Raw genomic sequence first — 25,640 nt, forward strand, 5'->3', positions numbered from 1 at the left:
TTTGTTGTAGCAAGAGATAGACCTATGAAGGTAACATGAATTAACTGGGATTCAACAAAACTTAATCTAACTTGACAGTCAGTGACGAGGTTATTGATATTTTGGGTAGAAATTAACACTTAAGGATAGTTTCAAATTTAGGCTATAAATACACCCATACCTAAGTTCTGTAGAGTACCTGCCTGCTGTGTCATAGTCATAAAAAAGCAGCATGAAGCACTGAGCAGTGGGCAGCCTCCCTGAATAAAGCTTCCTCTGCAACACATCAGCAAGTGAAGCTGATTAAAGCTGAAGTAGTTTACAGCTGTGAAATGCTCAGCAATTAATTTCTCTTTCCCCTATCTGAAGAGCTAATTAGAGAAGTAAGAGGTTCTGTGTAAGTCTGAATCCTGTAGTAGAGAAGACAACGGGATATCCAGATAAAGTGCTTGAGCAAAGCCTACTATCCTGTAGATTGAAAGCAATAGATTTGTTTGAGTAAATTGTAACCTCATAAAATCCTATGTGTTGGCGTATTGTTCATAAAGATTAGCAAAGTGGTGGATAATGTAATGGTCAGCTTTGTTCAAATTGAGGTTAAACAAATCAATGGCCTCATTGCTGGATTGCTTTGGGATTAATTATGTGCACTGATGTGCAATGGGCTACAATTATGCCAAAGAGACTAAATTATGGTTTCATGCAGTCTCCATCTAGACAAAACCACTGAATTATGTTGCCTCTGCTTTACGTCTCTCTCTGGTTGTATCAATGACAGATGAGGAGTGAATCTAATTATAGATAATCTAGCTTTTAAGTTTAAAATTAAAAAGTCTTTCCAATTATGCAAAATAGCCAGTAGATAGCATAATGAGCACAAGATACTCATGTTCCCTTTGGGATTTATGAAGCATAAGTAAAAGAGAAATGTCTAATCTGTATAATCTTTATTACCACAGGAAAAAAAACCAACAACAACGAATAATCTGAGGCAATGAAAAAGTCCTGTTTTAAAATAAGTTTCCAGCATAAGAGTTTAAGAAGTGCAGAAGTTCAACTAAAACTGTGCAAGAAAGACAACCGAGTGAATAGTCTATGCCTAAAACCAGAAACAGTATTTTTTGCTGCTCTGGGATAAAAACTCCCATCCACAGCACATGGAATTTTTAGGTAATAGCATGAGGAAATCCAGCCCACAGGTAGTGAACACTTTAAGCTTCTAATTCTAGGGAAAAGTTTTCTTTGCATTAGAACACAGTTCAAACTTATATTACAGCTTTTTTCCATATCAGTAAAGAAGAAATCATGTATGACTGCTCTATACATAAACAGAGGACTGTTATTATGTTTCAGTAATTCAAATTAGTTTCTGTAAGTAGTTTTAAATTATTTAAGCCTAATCTTTTACATTTAAGATGTTGTTTGGCTCTAAACTAATAAGATAAAAATTAAATTTTCTAATGTGCTTACAGTCAAATAATACCTAATACAATACAGGGAATGAAAATAAAAATAAAAATGTCAAGTCATTTGTATATGTCTGGAGTGGTGCTATTTAAAAGCTATGATTCAAAGAGAGAAAATGAAATACTGTTTGAAAAATCAAACTGCTGCTTTCACTGGAGAATAAAACCACTTTTCAGAAAACCCAGTAATGTAATACACCTATTTACCAAAGATAGTTTTTTTATCAATAAACTTTAAAAAAAATATTTACTTTGAACAAGTAGAAGATGAGAAAAGTAGAGAGAAGAGTAGACAAAAGGGATGCATGGGAAAACAAGCGATAATAGGCATGAGGAAATATACAGAAAATTAAAGACAAATATAATAACTTACACAATAGAATAGTTCAGTTGGAAGCGACCTACAGTGATCATCTAGTCCAAATGCAATGTTATTATTCTGCATTAGTCTGCACAATGCATCCTCTAAATACATACATTAAAGAAAGGATTTCACCAAAAGTGGACTTCTTCAGATTACTAAAACATTTAGTTATAAATTGTTAACATGTAGTTCAAGAAAGAAAAAAATCAAATCAAAACAAAACCACAAAAAACCACAAAACAAACAACAAACCCAACAACAGCAACAAAAAAATCATAGATTTTTTTAAAAAATCTGGATTTTTTTAAGTTCATTTTGCTTTGTCCTTTTTGGCCTGAGTTGAATGCTGAAGAGCACAACAGCATCCCAAAAGAGGTCTCATCACTGTGCTCCCACCACTGCACTCTGTGGGGGCACCAATTCATATATAAGCCTCAAATAAATTGGCATTTAGGACACAAAATTCTCTTGCACCCTGGACAGCAATTCACTCTGTCCTTTTCCCTCTACAATCTGACACTAGGTGCAAAAAATCATCAGGTATCTACGAGCCAAATGTATCCCACACACCTACCTTCAGCTAAACTCAGAAATGATTGTTCTTAGTGACTGGTGACTTATCTCTACCTGCTGCTCTGCTGCAACTCAAGTTCAGGCAACCATATTTGGCTCAAGTCCTGCTGTGAAAGATACTTGAAACACCTGCATCTCTTTGGTGTTTTCACCCTCAACCCAGTGAATAATAATGTTTTCTCAGTACTCATGTAGGATAGAAGGCTATGGGTTCTAGTTTACATTCAGCTTGAAAAAAGACTGAATTCTCATTTCCAGATTCTGAGTCTAAGCTACTTTTCAAACATAAACACCCTCACACACAACCCCCCCTCAAGCTGTATTGATAATTTAGGCCATTATTTTAGGCAGATTAGCTCATGTCCCTAAAACATGCAGATGATTACAGACAAACATCCTTAGCATCTGCTAAGACAGTCCTTGCAGCAATTACATTCTTATTTCTAAAAGTTCAATAGGAATAATAGTCTAAATAGTTCAGCTTTGGCAGAATGAAAAATCTTGGACTTCCGGGCTACAATGCTCTTTAGAAAAGATTCTCTGTCTTGTTCATTAATGTGACATTTCAGAGCTGCCAATAGGCTTAAGCAACAGGGAGGAGTCAGAGGAAAGGAGAAGATGCTGAAGGCCAGGTCAACTTCGACTGACTTGCTACTTCTGAAAAGCTGCTGGGAAAGGAGCCTGGTATTCCCATTTGCTCAGCCATTCCTCCAGCTCTCAGTGCCTTCTCCTCCTGGCTCACGACAGCACTCAGTGTCCTTCACACGATGCTAAATAGTCCCACCTACCTCAAAGGTGACAGCACTCAATGACAGCACTGGATGACATGGGAAGGGGACCAGGCGTGATACAAGACAATCCATACAATACAAGACAATCCATATGGTTTTGTTTCTGTTAGAATATCTGAAACAAGTCAGTAAGTCTGCTCACTCCCCTCCCAAACTAAATGCTCTCATATTAAATGACTGTACCTTTCATGCATATAGTCGACTCCAAGTAACAACTGTATAAACCAGTCTATTATTTGTCTTTGAGTGAAAATCTTCCCAGATTCTTTGTACTCTTGAATTTTAAAGTCTAGATCTCCACCCTGAAAAATATCACAACATATCTGAACATTTAAAGTCAGTTTTTAAAAAGTCTTCTCCTTCACCAGAATACAGGACTTTACTTTCTTAGACCTTCAGGCTCCCTACCACATAATCTGTAAAATTAACACTTGTGCATGAATTCTGAACTCTCTTAGCACCAAAACCATACAAAACTGAAGATCAAAATGAGATCAAGCAGTCTGGCTGCATAGGGAAAGTAGGTCAGTTTTCTCTTAGTGTTACACAATATCATCAAAGTTTTCAACTGTTCTCACTTCATGTCACCCAACTTTAGACATGTAGGTCTGAGCTGGTCACCTCAAGCTCCCTCTATAGTTAACACAGAGGAACAGGTACTTGTATAGCACAATTATCTCTGCCATACAGCTCTCTACGCTATGAAGGGATAGTTCATGTTGTAGAAATGCTGTTTCTCTGCAAAGGTTAATAAACCTTTGAGGGCCGACATTAATTGGCTAATATGTAGACACCTAAACCAAGTAAAATGAATCTGCCCTAATCAGTCCAAATAAGTTTATAAATTTGGGAAAAGCATTTCCACCTAAGTCAAACATTACACAGTCAAGAGCCACTCTAATTTATTATGCTGAATAACCACGTAAGCATCAAAGAAACTGTGCAATTCTCTTAAGAATTAAGATACAGACTCTTTAATTATGATACTTTGCCTCTCTTCCAAACTAACTTTTGCCAGAAACAAAGCAGAAATAATGTTTCAAGAATCTGTAGCATGTGCTGTTGTAAATACTTCATTAAAACTAAAATTGATCTTGAAGTAACACTAGAAATGGAGCAATATGACACACAGTAGGCAGTGAAAATAAAGCAGAAAATATATACAAAGACTACTTGAAAACGGCAAGTCAGACATTTTTAAAAATCAGTTGAACAGCATGATGATAGGTTTTTGAGGAGACTGTTCATTTTGATTTAAAAAAAGATAGATGGTTGTCAGATGGTTGATTATCCAGTTTATAAAATAAATGGATTTTGTCTACAAGAATAAGCATTAGTGGCAAGCACTGTATTGAGGTAACTAATTCCAGAGCAAAGGGACTGTGAGTCTCATTGTACTCTAGTGGGTAAGTACCTTACATCAAGACAGCTTATTCTTCACAGATCATTACTTTTACATTACACATTCTGCATAAAATCAGAAGTTTTATGTGCCATGTACAAGAAAGTAGTTTAACCTGTACAACTGTACCTGTACCACCAATTCCCATCATCAAACACTGCCTTCTCTGCACTGTTGACTCTCAACATTTCTTGTTTTTCTGATCCCAACACCACAGTGCTTCATAATGCTTCTACAAAACAAGCAAGTTCTGCCCTTGATGATACATACATTTCTGTCCTGTACTTTGAAATTAATTTACAGTAATTTCTATGGTCCCTGAGGTTTTAAGTTACAACATCCAAGAGTGAGTGGGTTAAAAAAAAAGAAAATCCGTTTTGTCATATAAGAAAAATGTATTCCCTGACAACGTCCTGCAATTTTTTTTAATTGAAATGTCTGAATCATCGCATTCACTAGGGAAGGGAACATGAGTTCAGCTCTCCATCTGTCTCCCTGTTGCAGCCCAGAGAGAAGCTCTTCTGGGAACTTGGAGCTCTCCACAGCTGCTTCCCCTTTGCAACTCCAAATGTTCAGCAGATTCACTCTGGTTGATTGTAGCAGAGCAGAGGAAGGGAAGGAAAGGAAAAGCATTGCTGGGTACTGTGCTGCATGGCAACCAGATGGGCTGTGACTGAGCCTCCTCACACACCTCGAAAATAATGACTCACCTATTCCAGATGGATGCCCCAGACCATCTAGAGCCAAATGTAGCAATAGCCCAAGACTCAGGGGCTCTTCAAACGTGTCAGCTGGCTACTGGCCACGAGGGACTATGTGCTACTCAGGTGAGGACAGATGAAGTGCAACAGGCTCCAGTCACTGTTTCTCCCTGTGTCAGTGTGTATCACAATCACACATTGCCATGAAAAGTGCAAATATAAGAAGTGTAGGAGCTACAGAGTTAGGTTGGTGGGTACTCTCAAACTGGGAGACATTTCCTTCAAAAGGTCTAAGGAGGGAAAAAAACCACAATTGAATAAAGTACTACATGTGCCCTCAACTAACTGTATGGATTTTTATCTTCAAGCAGAGAAGACTGATCTCACTGTCCTACAATTAGTTTAACCTTGATTTTGTGTCTAAAAAAGGAAAACAAAAATACAACAGAAAAGATGAAGAGTTTGTTAACCAAATTTTGCATTTTGGAAGGTCAGTATAGTGAAGTTCATGAGGAATTTAACAAATTAAGTACATAGGGAGTTTCCAAGCTGCAGTTTTTAAGTGTCAAGAGTATCAAATACACCAGTAACTTATTTAAAACAGCTTAGCATTTAGACCTGATAATGTGAACAGGCACTGATTGCTTTAGTTATTCCTTTTGCTCTGATTTCTTTAGCGTATGGACTAGTTCTGGTTTATGATGTATTAACACGATGCAACTTTTAAAATAACTACTTTGTAAAATCTGTTTTTTATTGAAGTCAAATTTATGTTACAAAATTAAATCCAAGGTTCATGAAGGCATTTTTGTTTGAAATCTGACTTATCAGACAATGTTTATATTGCCTGGAAGATTTTGATTCAAGAAAATTGCCAAAGAAGTTCAACGAGAAAATCAAAACTGAACACAAATTTCTTCTCTAGAATTTTCAGTGAATTTAGTTATTAAGTTATTTAGTTATTTAGTTACAGACATCGAGCTTAGCAATGGAGACGAACATTCTCTTTTGCCCACAGGACAGGTATAGGATGGTGCAGCTGCACTGGAGGCTCAATCTATGCTACTTATGCAAGAATGAAAAAAGTACTGTGGCTAACAAATAAGTCACAGTACTTTGGAGGAAACAGAATAAGGATCAGAGGGTAGTTCTGTTTCCAAGCCAACTTAATGTTTATTCTTTGTTTTGAGTCTGCCCAAGAATACCAATTACTGCCAATCTCGTAATAATTCTATGCGTGAGAAATTGAATGTACTTGAATTCCAAACAGGGATCAGATAGCAATACATATTTTTCATTCTCAATTTATGCAGGATTTAAACAGGCATCTTTTAGGTAAAAAGATTCAAATCCCACCACATACCAAGGCAGGTTATAGATAAGTAAATACGGAAGTATACCTTCTGGAAATACTCCCACTAAAATAGAAAAGAAACTTTACAGCACTATACAAAACCTTGCTTTGTACTTTCCTTGCCTGAACATTCAATTAAATACATTGTAATTGCTTAAATTCAATGATACTACATAGTGTGTCCTTTTGGAAAAAGTCAGAAGCCCACTATCATTCTGGCCTGACCTAGCAGACTCAAAACTGAAAAGATTCAGCTGCACAGCCAACACACCCATTTCTTCCTCCTTCATTTGCCTTGCTCTAATACATTCTCACGTGTTTGAGTATATGACTCCCAGATCCTTAGGTAACTCCGCACCAAAAAGTAGTTTACATTGTCTGAATAAAAAAAAATGCCCAAGGGCTGCTGCAAAAGCTTGCGATTACTATGGTGACTGCTAATGTGCTCTTTTTTATTCACCTATGACTTTATTCTAGATGGAAAAAAAAAAAAAGCAGTGGACAAAAGCCACTAGTCCAGCTCTATAATGCTGCTGAAGGAGGCTCCTTTCTTCCTACTGGTTTAACTGATCTGGTGTTTGGCCACTTTCCACCACTGGTAGAGAGAAAATAAATCATGGGAGTATCTGGGCAGTTAGAATAATCATATAGTTCTGAGCTCTGGATTTCCACAGAGTGGAAATTGTGAACAAATTTTCAGATTGCATAACAGAATTGAACATTTTAGATATAATTTTTAAAAATCCCAGCAATAAATAGGCACTTAACTGTCATCAAAGAAAGCTTCTGAGGAAGAAATTACTGGCAGAAATAGTCGTTCTTTAATTACTTACACCAAAGCTGAATGCTTGAAGAAATATGATTAGTTAATACAAGTCTGACTGGCAGACAGATAACACAGTAGGTTAGGGTCATTAGCTTCCAAAGCATTTCAAAAGTCTAGCAGGGCACAACTGAAACATCTGCTTCACAGTTTCATAAAAAGATCACTGTACATGTAACAGATTATATTTTTATAACAGCCTATTTAATACAAAGTAGGCACTTGTTTTATAGAAACTCTGTAAAAGCTGGCTTAAATACATATAAATTCTTATTTTAAAGCCTGAAAACAGTTTTTAGCAGTTTGTTTTTACACCAAATGCTAAAGTAAAAAAAAACCTGGTAACTATACTGTAGTATATCATGCTCTAAAATCTGTTGTATCTTCTACACTCTGGTCTTTGACTCTCACTATTCTCCACATCATAAAGTCAATGCTGCTACCAAATGCATCATCCACATGATCAGACTAAAGCTTCTTGTAATCACCTCCAAATCACCAGAGAGCTTTCCCTTCCTCATTTACATCAGATTTCATACCATGCCCCTGCACTCCCCGTTTGATCCTCTCTTATCCATCAGTAGTACTTATCTGGTAAAACCTGAGTTCACCCACAGATCTGGTAATGTGTCTGCGTTTTAAGTCTTTCCTGTAATACTGATTATACTGAGTAAAATGAACTTTTGTTTAAAGTTTTCTCTTCTCCGGTTTATTTGTCTATGAGCTACGAATCTCTTGTGAGAAGGTAACATTGCTTATTTGAAATATGCCTAACAAGTAGCAGGTGATACCACAAGTAAGAAATAAGAGTAAAATATAAACTAAAACATTAAAGAAAACTGGGCTAGGTTTCTTTTAAGAGCATATTTTAATGCACGCATTCTGTCAAATTTCTTCAAAGTAATCTACAAGTCTCACCTCACAGTATTCAGTGATAATGCAGAAACTATCTTGCTCCACAAAACTTGCATAAAATTTGACAATGGCTGGATGGTCTAATTTGGAGAGTAGCTGTGCTTCCAGATTTGCTTCAACAGTTTCATTAGGCTTTAGGTCTCCAACAGAGATTTCCTTTAGAACCTTTCTAGAGGAAAACAAGAAATCTTCATGTTAATATAAATAGAAAAATAGAAAGTCACATAATGCTTAAAAACCCATCATGATTTCCTTAAACACAAAATAATAACATTGATCGAGTATTTGGCAACATGAAATGATGAGACAAATATGGGTTAAAAAAAAGAATGCATTAAAATGCAAATAAATAAGCTAGTTACCATAGAGATTAAGCAACATTTTAAAAATTATTATTTTGAAGTATTTTCCCCACTAACTCCCTAATGCACTGTTTTCTTCATGACATGTTTTCAGTGCTATGGATTACTGCATAATAATAAACATAAATAAAAAATCAAATTTAAGTGATTTCAAACCCACTCATAGCACATGCTCAAGATTCATACATGAAATAAGGAGTAGCAAGAAACTGTTTGGTTCTGCTGCTTCTGCCAAAGTCTCTCCACGGTGGCACAAGAAAAATCACACAGAGTGTAGTATTTCTGTGACTGTTTTCTGGTGATAAAATCAGGACACTGATTTTTTTTTTTTCCTAAAGATCAGCCTGCCCTTCACCTAAACACCTAAGTGGAAAATGCAAAATTGGATTTGTGGCTGAAACCTAATTCTGCTGTTCCAAAGAACTCTAAATTTGTTTTGGGAGGCCCTAAACCCCTAAAATTAAAGGAATTTTTCAAATTCTTGAATGTTAACATGCAAACATGCCATGGCAGAATTTGTGGTTTGGACTTAGCTCTACATGGTACCTGGCATTGGGGAGTTTACTGTCAACATGTTCTGGGAAAAAAAAAACCCTTAGTGCAGGGCGCTATGAGGAAGGATACTTTTCTGAGATCTTCCTGATTAAATGGTTAAAAAAGGCATACACCACATAAAGGCATGTAACTTTCATTTACTTTGCCAGCTGCTGAAGAACAAATCATTGGTCTATGTCTGAAGGAGCCATTTGAAGCTATTAGAGAATATAATAGTACCTTACTGAAACAGTGATGAATTTCCAATAACTTTTGAATACATGTAAATGGTTCAACACTGAAGGGTTAGGGATGTTTTCAGACTGCCTTTAGTAATTTGCCATTCAATACTGCATGGTTGTACAGTCACAGTTGTTAAACATGACAGGGATAAAACCACAGTAATTCACTTCATCTAAGAAAAAAAAAGCTGTATTTCTTCACAAGAACATTTCTTCTTAAATCTTAACTATCATTTTCTGACTAACAGTGCATGAATTTTTACATAAACTTGCCTAATCCCCATCTAGCAGTGTGATGAAAAAACACATGCCATTGGATTTGTCTGCTTCTCTAAAGACAAGCTTCATACTATGAAAACGGGTCATATCTACTGCAATCTTCTCATCTTCAGTTGACATGGGGACATTATTCCTTTCTTCATATAGATCATGTTATAGAACTGACAAACAGAATGAGTCCTTGTTAAACACCACTTAATACACGTTCCTTGTATACCCAAGACAGCAATAAAAGCCTGATATGTTGATGTGTAGGGATAGCTTGTCATCTTAGTCACTCAGTGATTTTGATGCTTTCATCAGCTGTCAGGCAACAAGACAGGTGTTTGTCTTACTTAAATTCATTCCCAGAAGAACAAATCAGGAAAAAGTATTTTTGTAAATAAGGTATTGGTTTTCTGCAACATAATGCTAATTCATATTCAGAACTGGAAGTCATTTGCATCAAGAAAGAAAACTTTTCTGATGCAATTGAGATTAAGCATATCTACATGCCACTGGTATGTGTATGTACTGTTTCTGTATGTAGATAAGAAAACTTTGTTACAGAAGTACTAGGAGATATCTTAAACTTAAATACAGAACAAAAGAGTTTAACTGGGTGGAAAAAAATGCTAGCCTTGCAATTTACCAGTGGAAAGGCACTTCAGACGGTCTTGAACTGACCACAACTGAAAGAGTCTTCTAGAGAACTCATTCGCATCTTAAGAGTAAAAAGCGCTGGCTGTCACTGTTTATGTCAACCCTGGAGGAAGCTGGGTCTGGTCCAGGTAACAACATCCTTCCCCCCCAGGGTGGGAAAATAACATGAGAAATAACCCCACTCTCCACAATACAGAAAGCAGCTACGTTGCCTCCGTCGTGCCCGTGCTTTGACAGGCTCACAGACCTTCCCTGGGAACACCTTCTGGCTTTCATCAGCAAAACCGTGCTGGCTTGCATTGTCACGCTTCAAAATGCAGCCAGGCCAGCACACTGTGTCTGAAAGTGCAATAACGTGGAGCAAATGGGGATAAATAGAGCAAGACTTAAAACAACAGAAAAACAAGCACGAAGGTGGAATCCTCCAGGATAGGGACACCCAGTGGGAATCCTTTCTGAGCTTTACTAGTGACTGACAATATGCCACAGCAGTGTTTATCTCAGTCTATTTGCACTGATCGAAAATTAAATGTTTTACAACCCATCTGGTATTCGTTTACATTGATGACATTCTTTATTATATAATTTAGTTTATTGGTTCAGATGCAATTCTGAAAAGAAGACAGCCTTTCTCGAAATGCACTCCATTTATTGAGCAAACTGCAACATGAATTACTGACTAGGTGCATTTGATGGCTGATAATGAAGTAAAAGTAATACAAGGCTTTTAATGCCAAGAATAAATAGGTCAGCCTACCAGAGAATGGGTGTGCTCTAGGCATACATGATCAAAGCTTGAAGGTTTTAATTAAAAACAAAAACTTCATTTTACACAGGCAGTCATTCAGTTAATTTCAGCCTGACATTAGCAAGACCTGCTACCAGGTAAACAGGGGGCAAAGCTGGGAACTTATCATTCCAAACAGTTTATATTTTTAAGTCATCCTGAATTCAATATGGAGAGTTGTGGCATAACACATAACTTTGTACTGCATTTCTATCCACTCTGGCCTTCATAAGACTACTCTGGTAACCCCTCAGTACAAGGGCCACTTGCAACTCTGTAAAAATGTATCACCTCATCTGCAATTAGATCTGAAATTGTTCCTAAACAATAAAATAAAAGGAGTGCCTGTGTAATTAAAGATGTCTTAAATTCTGTTTATCAAATGGCAAAAAGAGAAGGTATGATGTTACAAATGGGGACCAAAATGATGAACAGGCAACATCTCTCATGCACAAGTCCTGTCTGCACAACAGCTTCCACTGTGTTAAAACTGTTTGTTTGGGAAATTCAGTAGCAAGGACACCATCTGCATACAGACAAGATGAAGTCACCCATCATTACTGTTTCTCACAGTCAGATGCTTTCTAGAATATTGCACAGTTGATGAGATTTGCACTTTACAGTCAACAGCATAGTTCCAAACCCATAATTTTAGATTTCTGTTGATAGTTTCCATACTGAAAACATATTCTTGAAATCTAATTTTTGACATATAGTCCTGCCTGTCCCCAACTTTAACTATCTTTTCTGTACAGTTTACATCCAGCTAGTACAGATTCTCTTTGATCTGATGTTCCCCTGCACACATGAGGTACTCATTATGTAAAGCTACTTGCCCACTGACAGGCGTTATAGTTTCCTCATGTTTCCTTTTAGACCTCTCACACTTGCACTTTTGCACGTCCAGCTTTTATTTGCAATTAAAATAATTTACTGATTTTATATGGCACACAATTGCCTGGAATCTACTTCCCTCACTTAGGCGGGTCTTCTAGTTCCAGTGTAATTTTCATCTAATCCTTACCTATCATATATACAGCTATCCTGTTACTAATAATCTTACCAGATTTCTCTGCCTGATGTCAGTGACTGGCTTTCCTGCAGTTAACAGTTTAATATAAAAAAATAAAAGAATCATTCTTTACATTTTAGCCATTACATGTGGAGCACCAGTATCTGCATGCTTAGATAATTTAAAGACATTCATTCATCTGTCAGGGAAAGAATAAGTTGGTGAGAGCATGAAATGCAAAAAGTCAGCATACACAAATCAGTCTTACCTAGAACAAATACCTGGTTTTCATTAAGGAAAGAAACACACACAGTAAATTAAGAGCACTTGATTTCTGTGGGAAGATCAAGAAGACTACCACACTTCCAATGAAAAACCAATGATGAGTGCTGCTTGCTATTCCTACTGACATACGTCTATTTACTCACAAGCCAAAACATTTCAAACCTAAAGTACTACTGCACAACTTCTTAAATCAAGTGTTGGGCTCCTTTTGTCATTCTTATGGACATTACTGATTCATTATTCAAGCCATAAACTCATTTGAAACCTAAGTATTGCTCCACAGTTCATTAAATCATTAAATGCTGGGCTTCTTTTGTCACTCCCATGAACACTATTTATTTATTGTAAAGCCATAATAATCATCAATGATTCTTGGGGTTTTTTAATCCTCCTATTCATACTCTTCACAACCATTCATAAACATCAAGAACTAATTTTTACAGACAACACAGAGTTGGACAGAATATTGATCTGCTTGAGGGTACAAAGGCTCTACAAAAGGATCTGGACAAGCTGGATCAACGGGCAGAGGCCAGTTGTATGAAGTTCAACAAGGCCAAGAGCCAGGTCCTGCACTTGGATCACAACAACCCCATGCAACACTACAGGCTTGAGGAAGAGCAGCTGGAAAGCTATCTGGTGGAAAAGAACCTGGGAGTGTTGGTCGACAGCCAGCTGAATATGAGCCAGCTCCATGCCCAGGTGGCCAAGGCAGCCAACAGCATCCTGGCTTTTATCAGAAATAGTGTGGCCAGCAGTACTAGGGAAGTGATTGTGTCCCTGTATTTAGCACTGGTAAGACTACACTTCGAATACTGTCTTCAGTTTTGAGCCCTTCAGTACAAGAGACATTGATGTCCTGGAGCGTGTCCAAAGAAGCGCATCAAAGCTGGTGAAGTGTCTGGAACACAAACAAATCTTATGAGGAGCGGCTGAGGGAACTGGGGTTGCTTAGCCTGGAGAAAAGGAGGCTGAGAGATCTTACCGCTCTCTACAACTGCCTGAAAGAGGTTGTAGCCAGGTGGGTGTCAGTCTCTTTTCCCAGGTAACAAGTGATAGGACAAGACGAAATGGCCTCAGGTTACGTCACAGGTGGTTTAGATTGGATATTAGGAAAAATTTCTTCACTGAAAGAAATGCACTGAAACAGGCTGTCCAGAAAAACAGTTGAGTCACCATCCTTGGGGGTATTTAAAAGATGCCTAGATGTGGCACTTAGGGACATGGTTTAATGGTAGACTTGGCAGCGTTAGGTTTATGGTTGGACTCAATGATCTTAAAGGTCTTCTCCAGCAAAATGATTCTGTGATGATCCCCAGATTAACCACTAAGAATTCAATCGCTATATAAGCACTGTTAATATCTGTAGATGAATTAAATATTTCATTTTCTGAATAAGCACTTTAAAGAACTTAACAGTGCTTAAATATCTTTGAATGGTGATGAGATTTCATAAATCTACAAATGAAATGAATGATTCACTTTTAATTTTCATCAAGCAAGTCACAGTTATAGCACCTACAAACATTTTTCAAGATGCTTAACTTTCAAATGCTCTAACATATGGACTAACTGAACAGTTCAGCTCACGATGTAAACAGTTTATGGTTCTTTGAAAATTAACAGTTCTTAATTAGTATCCCAAAGAAATGAGAATAGATTTTCTGGGACAAGATCATGAAAGAAAACACTGTTGAAATAAATTAGCTTCAAGGTGTACAGCTTACATTGTTTTCTTCTGCAATGAGCAGAATCTCATATATTCGAAGGGACATACTTCGAATTATTCTTGGTCAACCATATGTACCAACATTGAAAAAAAACAAAACAACAATTATAAACCAAAGCAGAGTACTTGTACAGAACTGAACAAGCCATATTACTTGTGCACAAAAGCATACATTATCATTATTTAGATATTCAAATGCATTTATTTTTAATAATTCCTTGGGACATTTTAGGTTGTCATCTACATTGATTAAAAATTACAAAATAAAAGTGGACATTGATTAATAAAGGAATAATTTTCCTCTAAAACCATGTTTTTGAAACCTAGAGTTATTTTACTTGACAGAAATGAAAAAAAAGTAATTACATTTATAATCTATTCATATGTTTCCGCTCTAAATCAAATACCAATAGACTGTGATTGAACTGAAGAAATTTGTGCCTACTCAGGAAAATTATTAAAATTATAAAAATTAAAATTATTTAAACTACAAATTACCTGTGAATGCACTTATTTTTAGCAACACACTATCTCTACATGTTGCATTATCACCATCTACTGTTCATTCATCCTTTTTTCTACAGCCTACTCTTGTTTAAGAATGTAATTAAATGTCATGCTGCCACTAAACTAAATGTAATTTGAGAGAGAAATGTGACAAGGACTAAATAATCTTTGAAGACTTAATTCCATCAAACATCAAATCATCTACAACAGGCATTTTTCCACTGCGATTTCATTACACATACTTGATACATTTCACTGCTAACTGCCCTCTGCTAATTAATGTTCCCTTTCAGAAAAAGGAGATACTTTTAGAAAACTAAAGCTTAGATGCAGCATTTTGTTTTCAAGCATTACAATATGATTAAACATCTCACAACTGCCATGTTACACGTCTCCAACTTGTGGCTTTGGGCTACAATGTCTGACAAAAAGAATTTTGCCTATATAAGAATTAGTTTAAACTTTGAAATTAGTCTCAATTAAAAAACTCTGAAGAAAGACCCTCATATCACCTGATCTATATGATTTACAGTTTACAGAAAATGGAAAATTTTAAAGAACAGAAAGTTCCGAAGGGAAACTAAACACACTAATATTTGCTATAAAAATGTCTTCCATGCAAAGTGAGCTAAAACATTTTCTCATCTAAAATTTCTTCGGTTCTTTCCTGAACATAAATATATTTGTAAGCAGAAATATGTTCCTTTCAATGTTGCAAGGGTATTTATGTCAACACTATTGTCCCTTCAGTGGAACTAATTCCCATAAGTAATTTAAATACTAATTGCTGCAACTTTAATGAGAAAACTCACTCTTCCTGCATGTCTCTTTCCAGCAGGCATCTCTTTCAATATTTATTTCTGATATGCATTGAATTAGCCAGGGTACAAAAAAAGGGGGGGAAGGAAGAAAGAGATACAAGCACAGTTTATAGCTTTACAAAAGTATATTACTAAATAGCCTACAAAGGTAGAGGGAATCAAGCAATGCTGAGGAAATTAATTGTGTATAACATCTATTGTTAGATTTAAAAATCTTTCAATATTTTCTAGCCCTCCTGAGTATTATACTGTGGTCTTAGAAATCAGTGAAACACCTGCAATTAAAAAATGAAGCAACTACCCAGCAACATTAAAAAGTTATTTTAGAACACACAAAGGGCACATATGCTTGTAAGAGAAACAGTGAAATTGGAATTATGTCTGCTAGTGTTGTCACATAAGCACAATGAAAAAAATAGGAAAAAAAAAAAGAAAAATACACTGATTTTCCATCAAATCCAGAATTTATGTCACTCACTGCAGTTGTTTTCTTGTTACAGTGTACTGAGTGCAACAGAAAGCTAGAGGCTCATTCTGTATGAAAGGAATGACAACATCCTTGATGCAGACTTAAGAGAAAACACCTTGCCAACAAGGGTAAACTGCAATAAGATACAGTAGTATTATATTGCAAAAACATACTGTATCTTTGAGGCAGGTGGTCACAGTCCAACCTAAAGTAATAATACCAGACCTCTCCATCTCCTTACTAAAGCTAGCTTACAAATGCATAAAAAGTAAACATCAGTTTCAACAAAATGAATGAGACAGAGGTGATCTCAAGGCATTTGCTTAATTACAAAATCATTAAATTCTATCTCTGCTGTTCACCGCAAAGCACCAGTAATTTACCAACAATGCCTTAAGCACAATTATCTGCTAAATGTTGAAAATAATGCTTGTAAACATTTTGTAAAATTATGAACTTAACCTTCAGCATCACTGCCTGCATACAAGATCACAACGTGGTGGGTGCTGTAGCACTGAGGTCCCAAGAGTTCAGCTCTGTGGGGGATGAGATTTAGAGCAAACGCAAGTAATATTTTCTTTAAGGAACTCTGCCTCCCACTGACATAAATCAAAGACCTAGTTAGAATGCACCCCCGTCATATGGACAAATCCCATTGAAAATTAAAAAGTAGGCTACTTAGTCAAAGAAAAGTAACCTAAATGAGAGGGGTAAAAAATTAAAAAAAAAAAACAGAAAAACAAACCAAACAAACCAATACCACCAAAGCTCAAAAAGATGATTGAGCAGATGTATCAGAACTACACCAGCTGACCCAAGATGTTCTGAATACTTGCCCTTTGATTCCAAAGAACCCACAGAATATCAGGTTTTACATTTTTTGAGAATGAGGGAACTAGAAAGTTTAACAAAGGAATTGCTCATGCAAAGGCCTGCAGCATAGCTGTAGCTTTGAATTGCCAAATCCATCACCAACATGGCCAGCATAAGATCTCGCATCAAAAAACCAAGCTAACCTGAACCCCCCTCTAGAGACTTATCCAGAACAGAGTCTTTCCAAAAGTCATACATTGAGCCCTAAATAAATCATTCCAGGGTGAGCTGGTCCATTTATTGAATTCCTGTGTGTTGTAACCATAAATGCTGTTGTTCTACAAATTTTTGCAAAGTATCCCTCTGCAAAGGTGCTCATGTATGTTTGTTTCCATAGCTTTGTGGCAGCTGCATATAAGCATAGCTTTACTGGAGAGAAGAATGCAGAGCTGTAGCAGACTCCTAATGGTAGCTCCTGCCTTCTGTACCCGTGTTGTACTTCAGCACTGTCACACTCCCACTGCAAGGGAGGTCTGCAGCTCCTTAATGTCATTTGCCAAAGGTGAGTGAAGTGCCATGCTGGGCTGCAGGAAAAGCTGGGCACTAATAAGGATGCAGGAAGTAGGGACTAGAGCACCTTCCCTCGTAGTCTCCAGTGAGAACTGCTTTGAATGAATGATCAAACTGGTCTCTGAACCACTATTGGCGTGCACTGGAAATGCCATGAAAAAACTGTGGCCGTAGTTGCAACGGCCTACTAAAATTGAAACAAAACATTGACACTTTCACTCTCTGGCAACCTCCATTTGCAGGTGTACTCTTAAACTAAGGTGCAAGAGCATGAGCCGCTGTTGCAGAGGTTTCAGCAAGGACTGTGGCACTTAGCTAGGTCTTGACTTGCATAGCATTGTTCACAGAATATGAAAGTCATGCTGAGCCATTTAAGTGGAAAGCTTGTGAAGGCTAACTTCTTAAACTGCTCCAGCTAAATCAGCAAGACCTCTGTGTCAATATTCTTATTATCCCTTACTTGGGGCCAGGAATGACTGTACACCAGTGTCAAATGACCATTCTCTTGGAATACCTTCAGAGGTGCCAACAGGCAGCAAACACAGGGATTTAACAATACAGCAATCTGCTGATTGTTGCTTGAAAATTCAGAAGTTACAAAACTCTTCCACCTTTAGATTTTATTTCATTTGTTGTAAGAAATCATAAATAATTGAAAGTCATGTGATAAATTATTCAGCTAAGCGCACAGTTTCCAAGGAATCATAGCATGAGTCTGGATAAATGGTATAATGCAAGTCAGACGCAGAAGTTGAGCTGACACCCCACAATTACCACACACAGGAGCAGTCCAGGGAGTCTGGCACTTCTCAGCATGTGCTTTCCACCACAGGGACGCATAAATACCTTGTGAATATTTATGAACTAGAAGTCCCTATTGCTTACTGTGTGCTTCAGCTGCTTGCCCATGCATGGTTATGAATTACTGAAACTTAACCCAGAGATTCACTTGGCACAAGTGATTAGGACATTCGTTATCTATAGGTGATAGCACTGTCCTTCAAGACTACTGCTGAATGTAAATCGCTGCAATAAAAGACTTTGTCTTTAACCGTAATTACCTGTTATAATTAACTGATAAGCTACTCAGGGGGACTGGGATAGAAGTGACTGCAGGGATATTACTGTTTGCTGTAAAAATGCTGGTACAATCCTTTTACTTTCTTTATACAAATCAATTTATCTAAGTATTTTGGGTAGAACTAGGTCCATGGTGTGCAGAAACAAAAGCAAGCTCCTTAAAAATTGAGATAGACTTTTGCAAAGTCAGATGTGAGTAAGGAATCAACAAAACAAAATACCTGCAGACATCCCACATTTTGCAGGTGATTTGTAAATATAAGTAAATTTTCTCTGAATGTATCAGTAGATTATAAGCTATACTGACACTTCGTTTACAAAAACTCCTATAAACTGCTTCCTAGACACAGTCTTGAAAAGCCTTCCTTCTCTTTGTCATTAGAGATTGCATTTGAGCAGATCATTGAGATGGTAGGGTTTTGTAAGAGAGTACTGGCTTGATAACTACTGAACTGCTGATATTTTGCCAACAGAATTGGTATTGTATTCACACGTGGATGTGATTTGAATTTCCTGTCAAATAAGATCTAATAAGCTTTAAAGCATTTACATAATAAATGTAAGCAAAGAACTGAAGGTAGATAGTAAATACCAGGTACACTGGAAAGTTGCAGAAGAATTCATAGCATAATTGTCCCACCATCATAACCAAATTTTGCCAATTGTCCTAAGCTTAGTAGCCTTGTCTACCAAGTTAAAAATTGTCTGCCTAGCAATCACTACTCAACTTAGGGAATTAATTTCTACTTTCAACAAAATCTGTCAGAACAGCAGCAATTTCAAGGATCTTAAGATGATCTTATTTAATGATCTAAGTAGGAAGTGCAAGAGTCTTAGTGACCCCTGGTCCCAAAAGTTATACATTGCTTGAGCTGCCAAATGGCCCATGTACATATACCAATCATCTCATATCCCCTCCATATGTTCAGGGACCACCATGGCTTGACCTGTCTCCTTTCCTAATTAGAGAATACAGAAGGAAAATACAAATATTGGAGGGATGAGAGGGAAAGGAGAAGCTGGAGCAACAATTAGAGGAAGTACAAGAAAATTAGGGACATTCCAGAAAAAGGAATGTGGTCATAACATGTGTGGTGAAAAAGTAGGGCTTTTTGTGGTAGGTTAAGGGAACAGCAGATGCAAGTCTACAGGAATCCAGGTTTCCTTCCTGCTATGCACAGAACCGCTTGTTTCCAAACTGTAGAACTGATCCCCATGATACTAGGCTTTGGATGAGGATTGAGCATCTACAGTGTAACTAAACGTTCTGCTAATATTTAGCAAGATTAAGATATCAAGGAATGATTTCTCAAGTTGTGGTTCAGTCATTTTCCACAGCTTCGCTACATGAACACAAACAAATGGTTTAACCTCCCTATTTATTATCCATTTGCAAACTTGACAAAAATACTTCACAGCTCTGACAGGTGCTTTCAGGACCCAGAATGGAAACAGTGCTAAACGCATGCAAAGAGCCATTCTTAACAGACAGCATTCCATAGTGGGCACAAGGGGGTCTAGAAAAGGGACTGAGTAGCACTCTTTGTCCTTTGCTAGTAGCATTAAATTATACAAATGTAAAGAAAAAATGACACTTAGGTTCAACTACATTACTGGTGCAACTTTACAAAAGAAAGAGAGGAAAATTAACTGAAATACGTAAGTATTTTTTACTCAAATTAAAGCTACCAATTTTTCTTCATAAAAGAGCCAAATCCAGAGCCTCTAAAAATTTCTTAAACTCTACTAATGGGCAACTAGTGATGTGCATCCCTATCTATCATGCCTAACTTCAGTTCAAATCCCGGAAAAGATTAAAAAACACTGCAAATATTTGCAGGGACATTCAATCCTTATTTGGACTCCAGTTCTATGTTAACTAAATCAGTGTGCAATTTGAAATAAAGGTTTACCAAAGCTCATTTTAGAGACCACTAGAATGGAAAGACAGAGTCAACATTAAGCAATTCAATCTCAGTTTTAGTGAATGTACAGTAACTGGCTCGGAACAAGAAGATTTGCAAATATCCAACAGTGAAAATATCAAATAATACACAAACCAACCCATCCTGTGGAAACTGGAACTAAGAAGCTTGCTTTTGTACAAACATGCCTTTTGTGTTTAACTGAATTTAGAGCCTAAAATGATATAAATTCTGACAATAGTTTCTTCTAAAACTGAGGGAAATTGATCTCGCCTATGTGGGTTGTCTAGTGCATGAGACACATCTTTCATAGTGAAGAGTCTCCCAGGTTCTGGCCTTTCTCCTTATGAGCGCATTCATTTTGTTCTCTACTCTGATGCCTGTTTTCACATAAGGTGAAGGAACTTCTGTCTTTGAGATGTTTAACCCTCTGTCATATTTGGTGAGAATCATCCAACAGGATCAACAGCTTTTGTAGAAGATGTACACTGGATGGCATAACTATCTACACGAACATGGAAGACAAAACTCACCTTCCCTAGCTACAAACCTAAAATCAAAAACTTGCTGTTTTCTTTCTGGGAAATAATGAAACTTAGAAATGTTATTAATCACATGTCTACAACAAAGCTGATCCTTAAGTTTAACAGCCAGTCTCAAAGAACCCCATGGTGGCACCATCACACTCCAGAATACTAATCACTGGTTCAGTTTTCTCCCTCTCCACTGTGGATAATACACCTTGAAAAAACATAAAACACAAGCAGTACAAGCAGAGAAGCTATTGCTCAGTAAACATAAATGTGAGCAGAACCAATGAAAGCATATTTAAGAATATATGATGACTTGCAACTATTATTTTCTAAAGGAAAATGGATTTCATCAGCACAAGAAGATGTGTTGTATGACTAGGTATTTTCCTGGCTTTGACACTCAGGTGTTTGGCTATATCTGTAACTGACAGCTGTTTACAGGAGTACATAATTTTTCAGTTGAGATAGGGTGGAAGGCAAAATTAAAATGAAAGTGGTTTTCAGAGTCACCTAATAAAAAAGAAGGCAAAATTATATAAATCACATAGGACATGAACATAAAAGGTTACCAGAAAATACAGTTTACCAAAAATACAAATTAGGAAGTCAAAGCAACGGGCAAGAAATGTGTCGTATTGTAACAGTAACTTATGGTAAGAGATCTACATATGCTACTATACTTGTAGCATTTCATAACAATTTTATTTATACAGTGGGCAACTCAACTATATCACACTGGATGTCTCTGGTCTAGTACGATCTCAGAAAGTCAGTAAATCTGATCTCATCCATACATAGAACTGGAGATCAGCATGAAGCTGATCTCTTCTACAGAGAGGGAGGCATTGCTGGCATGAGCACCTCTAGGTGGAGAGTTTAAAAGAAGTAAGTCTGTTAGCTTGAGGCATGCCCCAAATAATCAACCCTCTATCCTTACCAGCTGAAGGAAGTCTGTGCATAACACTTTGCTCACCAAAGCTAAGATCCTTGAGGGATAACGAAGCACAAGGCATGCCCAAAAGCTATTTCTGAAATCATGCAAAACCTTTACTGAGCATACATGAAATTACGTGATAACCATCATTAGTTTCTGCATTAATTCATTCTGTAGACATTGCACTAATGGAAAATTGAAAAAGATATCCCCAAACAGCTTCTGTATCAATATCCAAGTCGTGACTCTTCTTGGGAATTTGTATCCTTATGATTTATTCCTATGCTCTTTCACAGTGCTTTAGACTATAGCAATTTTCAGGAAACTATCTGTGGCCGAGTTCACACTGTATTATATACATTTGTCTCAACATGTTCCAGATGATCTCTGAACAATAAAAATAGACTTCTAATTCTGCTGACGTCATTTGGGACCTAAATATCTCAATTCCCATTTTCTGCCAAACTGCTTTCAGAGCTGTATTATTTTTTTTTAAAGGCAAGAACAATAACAAGCTATTTTTTTTCATTGAAAGTATATATATATACTTCCCAATGGAAAATATAACAGAACCAGTAACCAGTACAGTTCCATAAAATATTTTCTGATTTGAAAGTAGTGTTGAGGATGTGACTTCTAGTATATTTCACAACCTTAAGAAACGAGTATTTTTAAATAGAAGAAAGTGTCTACACTCTATCTCATTATGCTACCTAGGCTTCCATGTTCACCTGGGCCAGTATTTTTGCCATCTATTAGCAAAGTGATAGAAAGTTGAGGAAATCTGCTATTCGGTCTACATTTGAGGAGCAGAAGGAATGATTACCTGTGATACACAAGTACCCTCTAGTGATGAAAGGAGGAACTACAATATTACACTAGCACTTCGGTTTGTTAAATGCTGTTGTAGCCACAAAAAGAGACTGATAAAACAGCGGAAAAAAATGCCATTTGATACTTCTGTCTTAAGCACGACAGAGAGTACACTGAGTCTCATCCCTAAAAAAAACAAAAACATTAAATTCTGCAGGCTGTGAATGTTTGTTCAAAACACAGTCACTCAGAATTAAAGCTCTCAAAGAAAAATTCTCAAGAAAAAATATAATATAGAGACAATAACTACTTAAAAGCAAAGCACACATTCCTTGGTTTTGAGTTTTTGCATCTTGTGCTATAGCAGCAAATATGTAAAGACACACACTTCACTATACTGTTAATATTCTAAGAACAAGTTCAGCAACAGCTGAATTCTGAAGAGTCTGTAAGCTCAGGTAGTTCCTGTCACCCTATTTGCATGATAAATTATTTTAACAGAAAAAGAAACTGAAAAATATTTTCTACTGATTTCAGTGAAAGTTTTCATTACAGAACAATTTTGTAGCAAACTGAAGCTAAGGCTAAGAGAGATCCAAAATTCTCATAAGCCAACTGGAAAAAAAAATAAAAGCTTAGTGACCTCTAACCCCAATCCAAGGAGCTCAGAAGCTGTAAATTGATGTAGAAGGAAAAGAAGTGAAAGAATTATGATCAGAGGGCTGCACATTTATTAAAGCAGTATTGCCAAGAATGCATTGTCATAAATAGCAAAAGTAAGGCACAAATTGATCAGAAAAAGCTTTTTTATCATATAATTGTCCATTAATGTGTCCATGAATAAGGAGCAACAGACCTCCAAATTTAAAGAAAAAATGTATTTCTGGATGAAAAACACATTGATTAGATGTTTCAGACTTTAAACAAAAAGCCTCACAAATTTTATTGGATAAAACCAAAAATATTCACATTTTATGGAGATGAGGGTCTGAGAGATTCTGTCTACCTCTACTCTGTTTTGCACAAATAAATTAAAAACGACTTAGACATATCAGATAAACTATTTTAAACAAAACCAGATTCAGTTGGAATGCTGAGTCAGCATAAAGTCTGCTTCTATCTCATGTCCTCAATAAGTAAAACAGTTAAGGCTGCAATGTAACATCAAACTGAGAGATGAGACACAAATACAAAGAAAACATCTACAAGACAAGACATATGTTCCAAACATTTTTATTTAGAAAACATCTACAATACAAGACATATGTTCCAAATATTTTTATTTAAAGTATGTGAAGGGTTTACTTACAATTCTTCTCCTTGTTTTGCTTTTCTGTCAGAAACCAGAGACACACTTCCAAAGCTTCCATTGCCAAGTTTCCTCTGAATAATGTATCTTCTTGCAAGCATAGCATCTGAGCGGGCAGAATTAAATCTGGCAACAGTGACATGCTTAGTGGTTTCTTGAAATTTCAGCATTTCTCTGTGTAACAGAAACTACACAAACGTCTCTAGAATGTTACTTTCAAATCCTTTTACTCTTCCAAGGATGTTCACAGGAAGCACTTGAAACAGGAAAGAAAAAAATCATCTGTCAATTTATTACTCTTATTAAAATCTTCACTTAATTCTATGGCAGTGCTTATTGTGCTCAGCTTGCAGTAAAACACAAATTAAGTAGAATCATTAGTTGCTAGGCTGTGGGCAGCAGACTTGATAAAGAAACTCCACATAATGTAGGTGAGACATGATCAACCTTCCTCTAAATCAACCTTAAATTACTTCACTGGACTAATAACACAGAGGGAATGAAATGCAGGTGCTTATACATCAATATATTTAAAAATTCAAGTGCTTTTTGCAAGGACAACTACACCTGTGTTTCACCTGAGAGTTCTCCTAGATATGGCACTCTTCCTCACCACCTGTCTTTATACCACCCTGGTACCTGACACCAAAAATATCTGCATTTCAGGATACGAGTTTCATTATTTTTCTAAATACTGACGCATAATCTCCACCCGTAATTTGAGTTCACTTCCATCGATAACTACAAAGCTGTTTTCCCTGCTCCATCCTTTGCCCCTGAGATTTCACCATCTGTTTCAGTACTGACCTCACAGCTTCCATGTGATACATTACTAATATTTTCTGCAAATTACAGCTTCACGGCTGCTTACAAGACTTTCAGTAAGACCCAGTTCTTCCAGACGGTTTTCATTTTTCCTTCAGTGTAATAATTCTTTCTTGACCCACCTTTCTGTCAATTTAGCTTTGATTCAGAATTCTTGTCTAACCGAGATCCTAATTCTGCAAACGTAGGAACTGCAAAGGCAGACTTCTAGTGTTTCTATGGTTTTTTTCATTATCTTGCCTTTATATAATGCTACCCGCATCATTTGTGCTTGAGGATCCTCTGGAACAAATAAAGTTATTGCAAGATCCCGCAATCAGTGCAGCTAATACAACTACCTATCAGCACTGCATGCTGCAGTGCAGCCTTCCCACAATGGTTTTGCTCACCATAACACTTCAATGTCAATGCAAGCACACCAAAATGTGTTGGGGTTTTTTTGTTATGGGAGAGAAAAGATAAACTGCTTAATTTTAAAGCTGTAAAACCGCTTTTTCCAAGTAATTTGTCTTCACTTCCTAACAAATGCACAACCTAAATGAAGATTACAAACTTCTGTCTTACAACTGTGTGTGTGTGTGTGTGTGTGCGCGCGCGCACACGGAGGCACGCAAGAACCTATTTTAATACCCACATCCTGAGCTGCTGTCACACTGGACCAGAGCCTGACATCACAATTTCACTATATTATGAAACACAGCCAAATTTTAATTACTACAAGCCATCTTAACAATGGTACAAATCCTATGTTTTTTTTAAGCAAAAGCACTCCTGAGATTATTTTTGTATTCTCTTTCAGAT

General features: G+C 36.8%; 1 protein-coding gene across 1 annotated transcript in view; it reads right to left on the bottom strand.

Annotated features, from left to right (window-relative positions):
* The window catches only part of NEK11 (NIMA-related kinase 11), a gene marked incomplete at its 3' end in the record, with an annotated part of 42,413 nt that extends 18,229 nt beyond the window's left edge, over nucleotides 1-24,184 (bottom strand). The window contains exons 1-3 of the mRNA XM_010185748.1: nucleotides 24,015-24,184; nucleotides 8,372-8,537; nucleotides 3,357-3,475 (exon numbers count right to left, since the gene is read on the bottom strand). Of these exons, the coding sequence (XP_010184050.1) occupies nucleotides 3,357-3,475; nucleotides 8,372-8,537; nucleotides 24,015-24,184 (455 nt within the window). The remainder of the gene's footprint in view (nucleotides 1-3,356; nucleotides 3,476-8,371; nucleotides 8,538-24,014) is intronic.
* Nucleotides 24,185-25,640: the final 1,456 nt, after the last annotated feature.

This window comes from Mesitornis unicolor, unplaced genomic scaffold, assembly GCF_000695765.1.
Source record: "Mesitornis unicolor isolate BGI_N332 unplaced genomic scaffold, ASM69576v1 scaffold17660, whole genome shotgun sequence".
NCBI classification, from domain to species: domain Eukaryota; kingdom Metazoa; phylum Chordata; class Aves; order Mesitornithiformes; family Mesitornithidae; genus Mesitornis; species Mesitornis unicolor.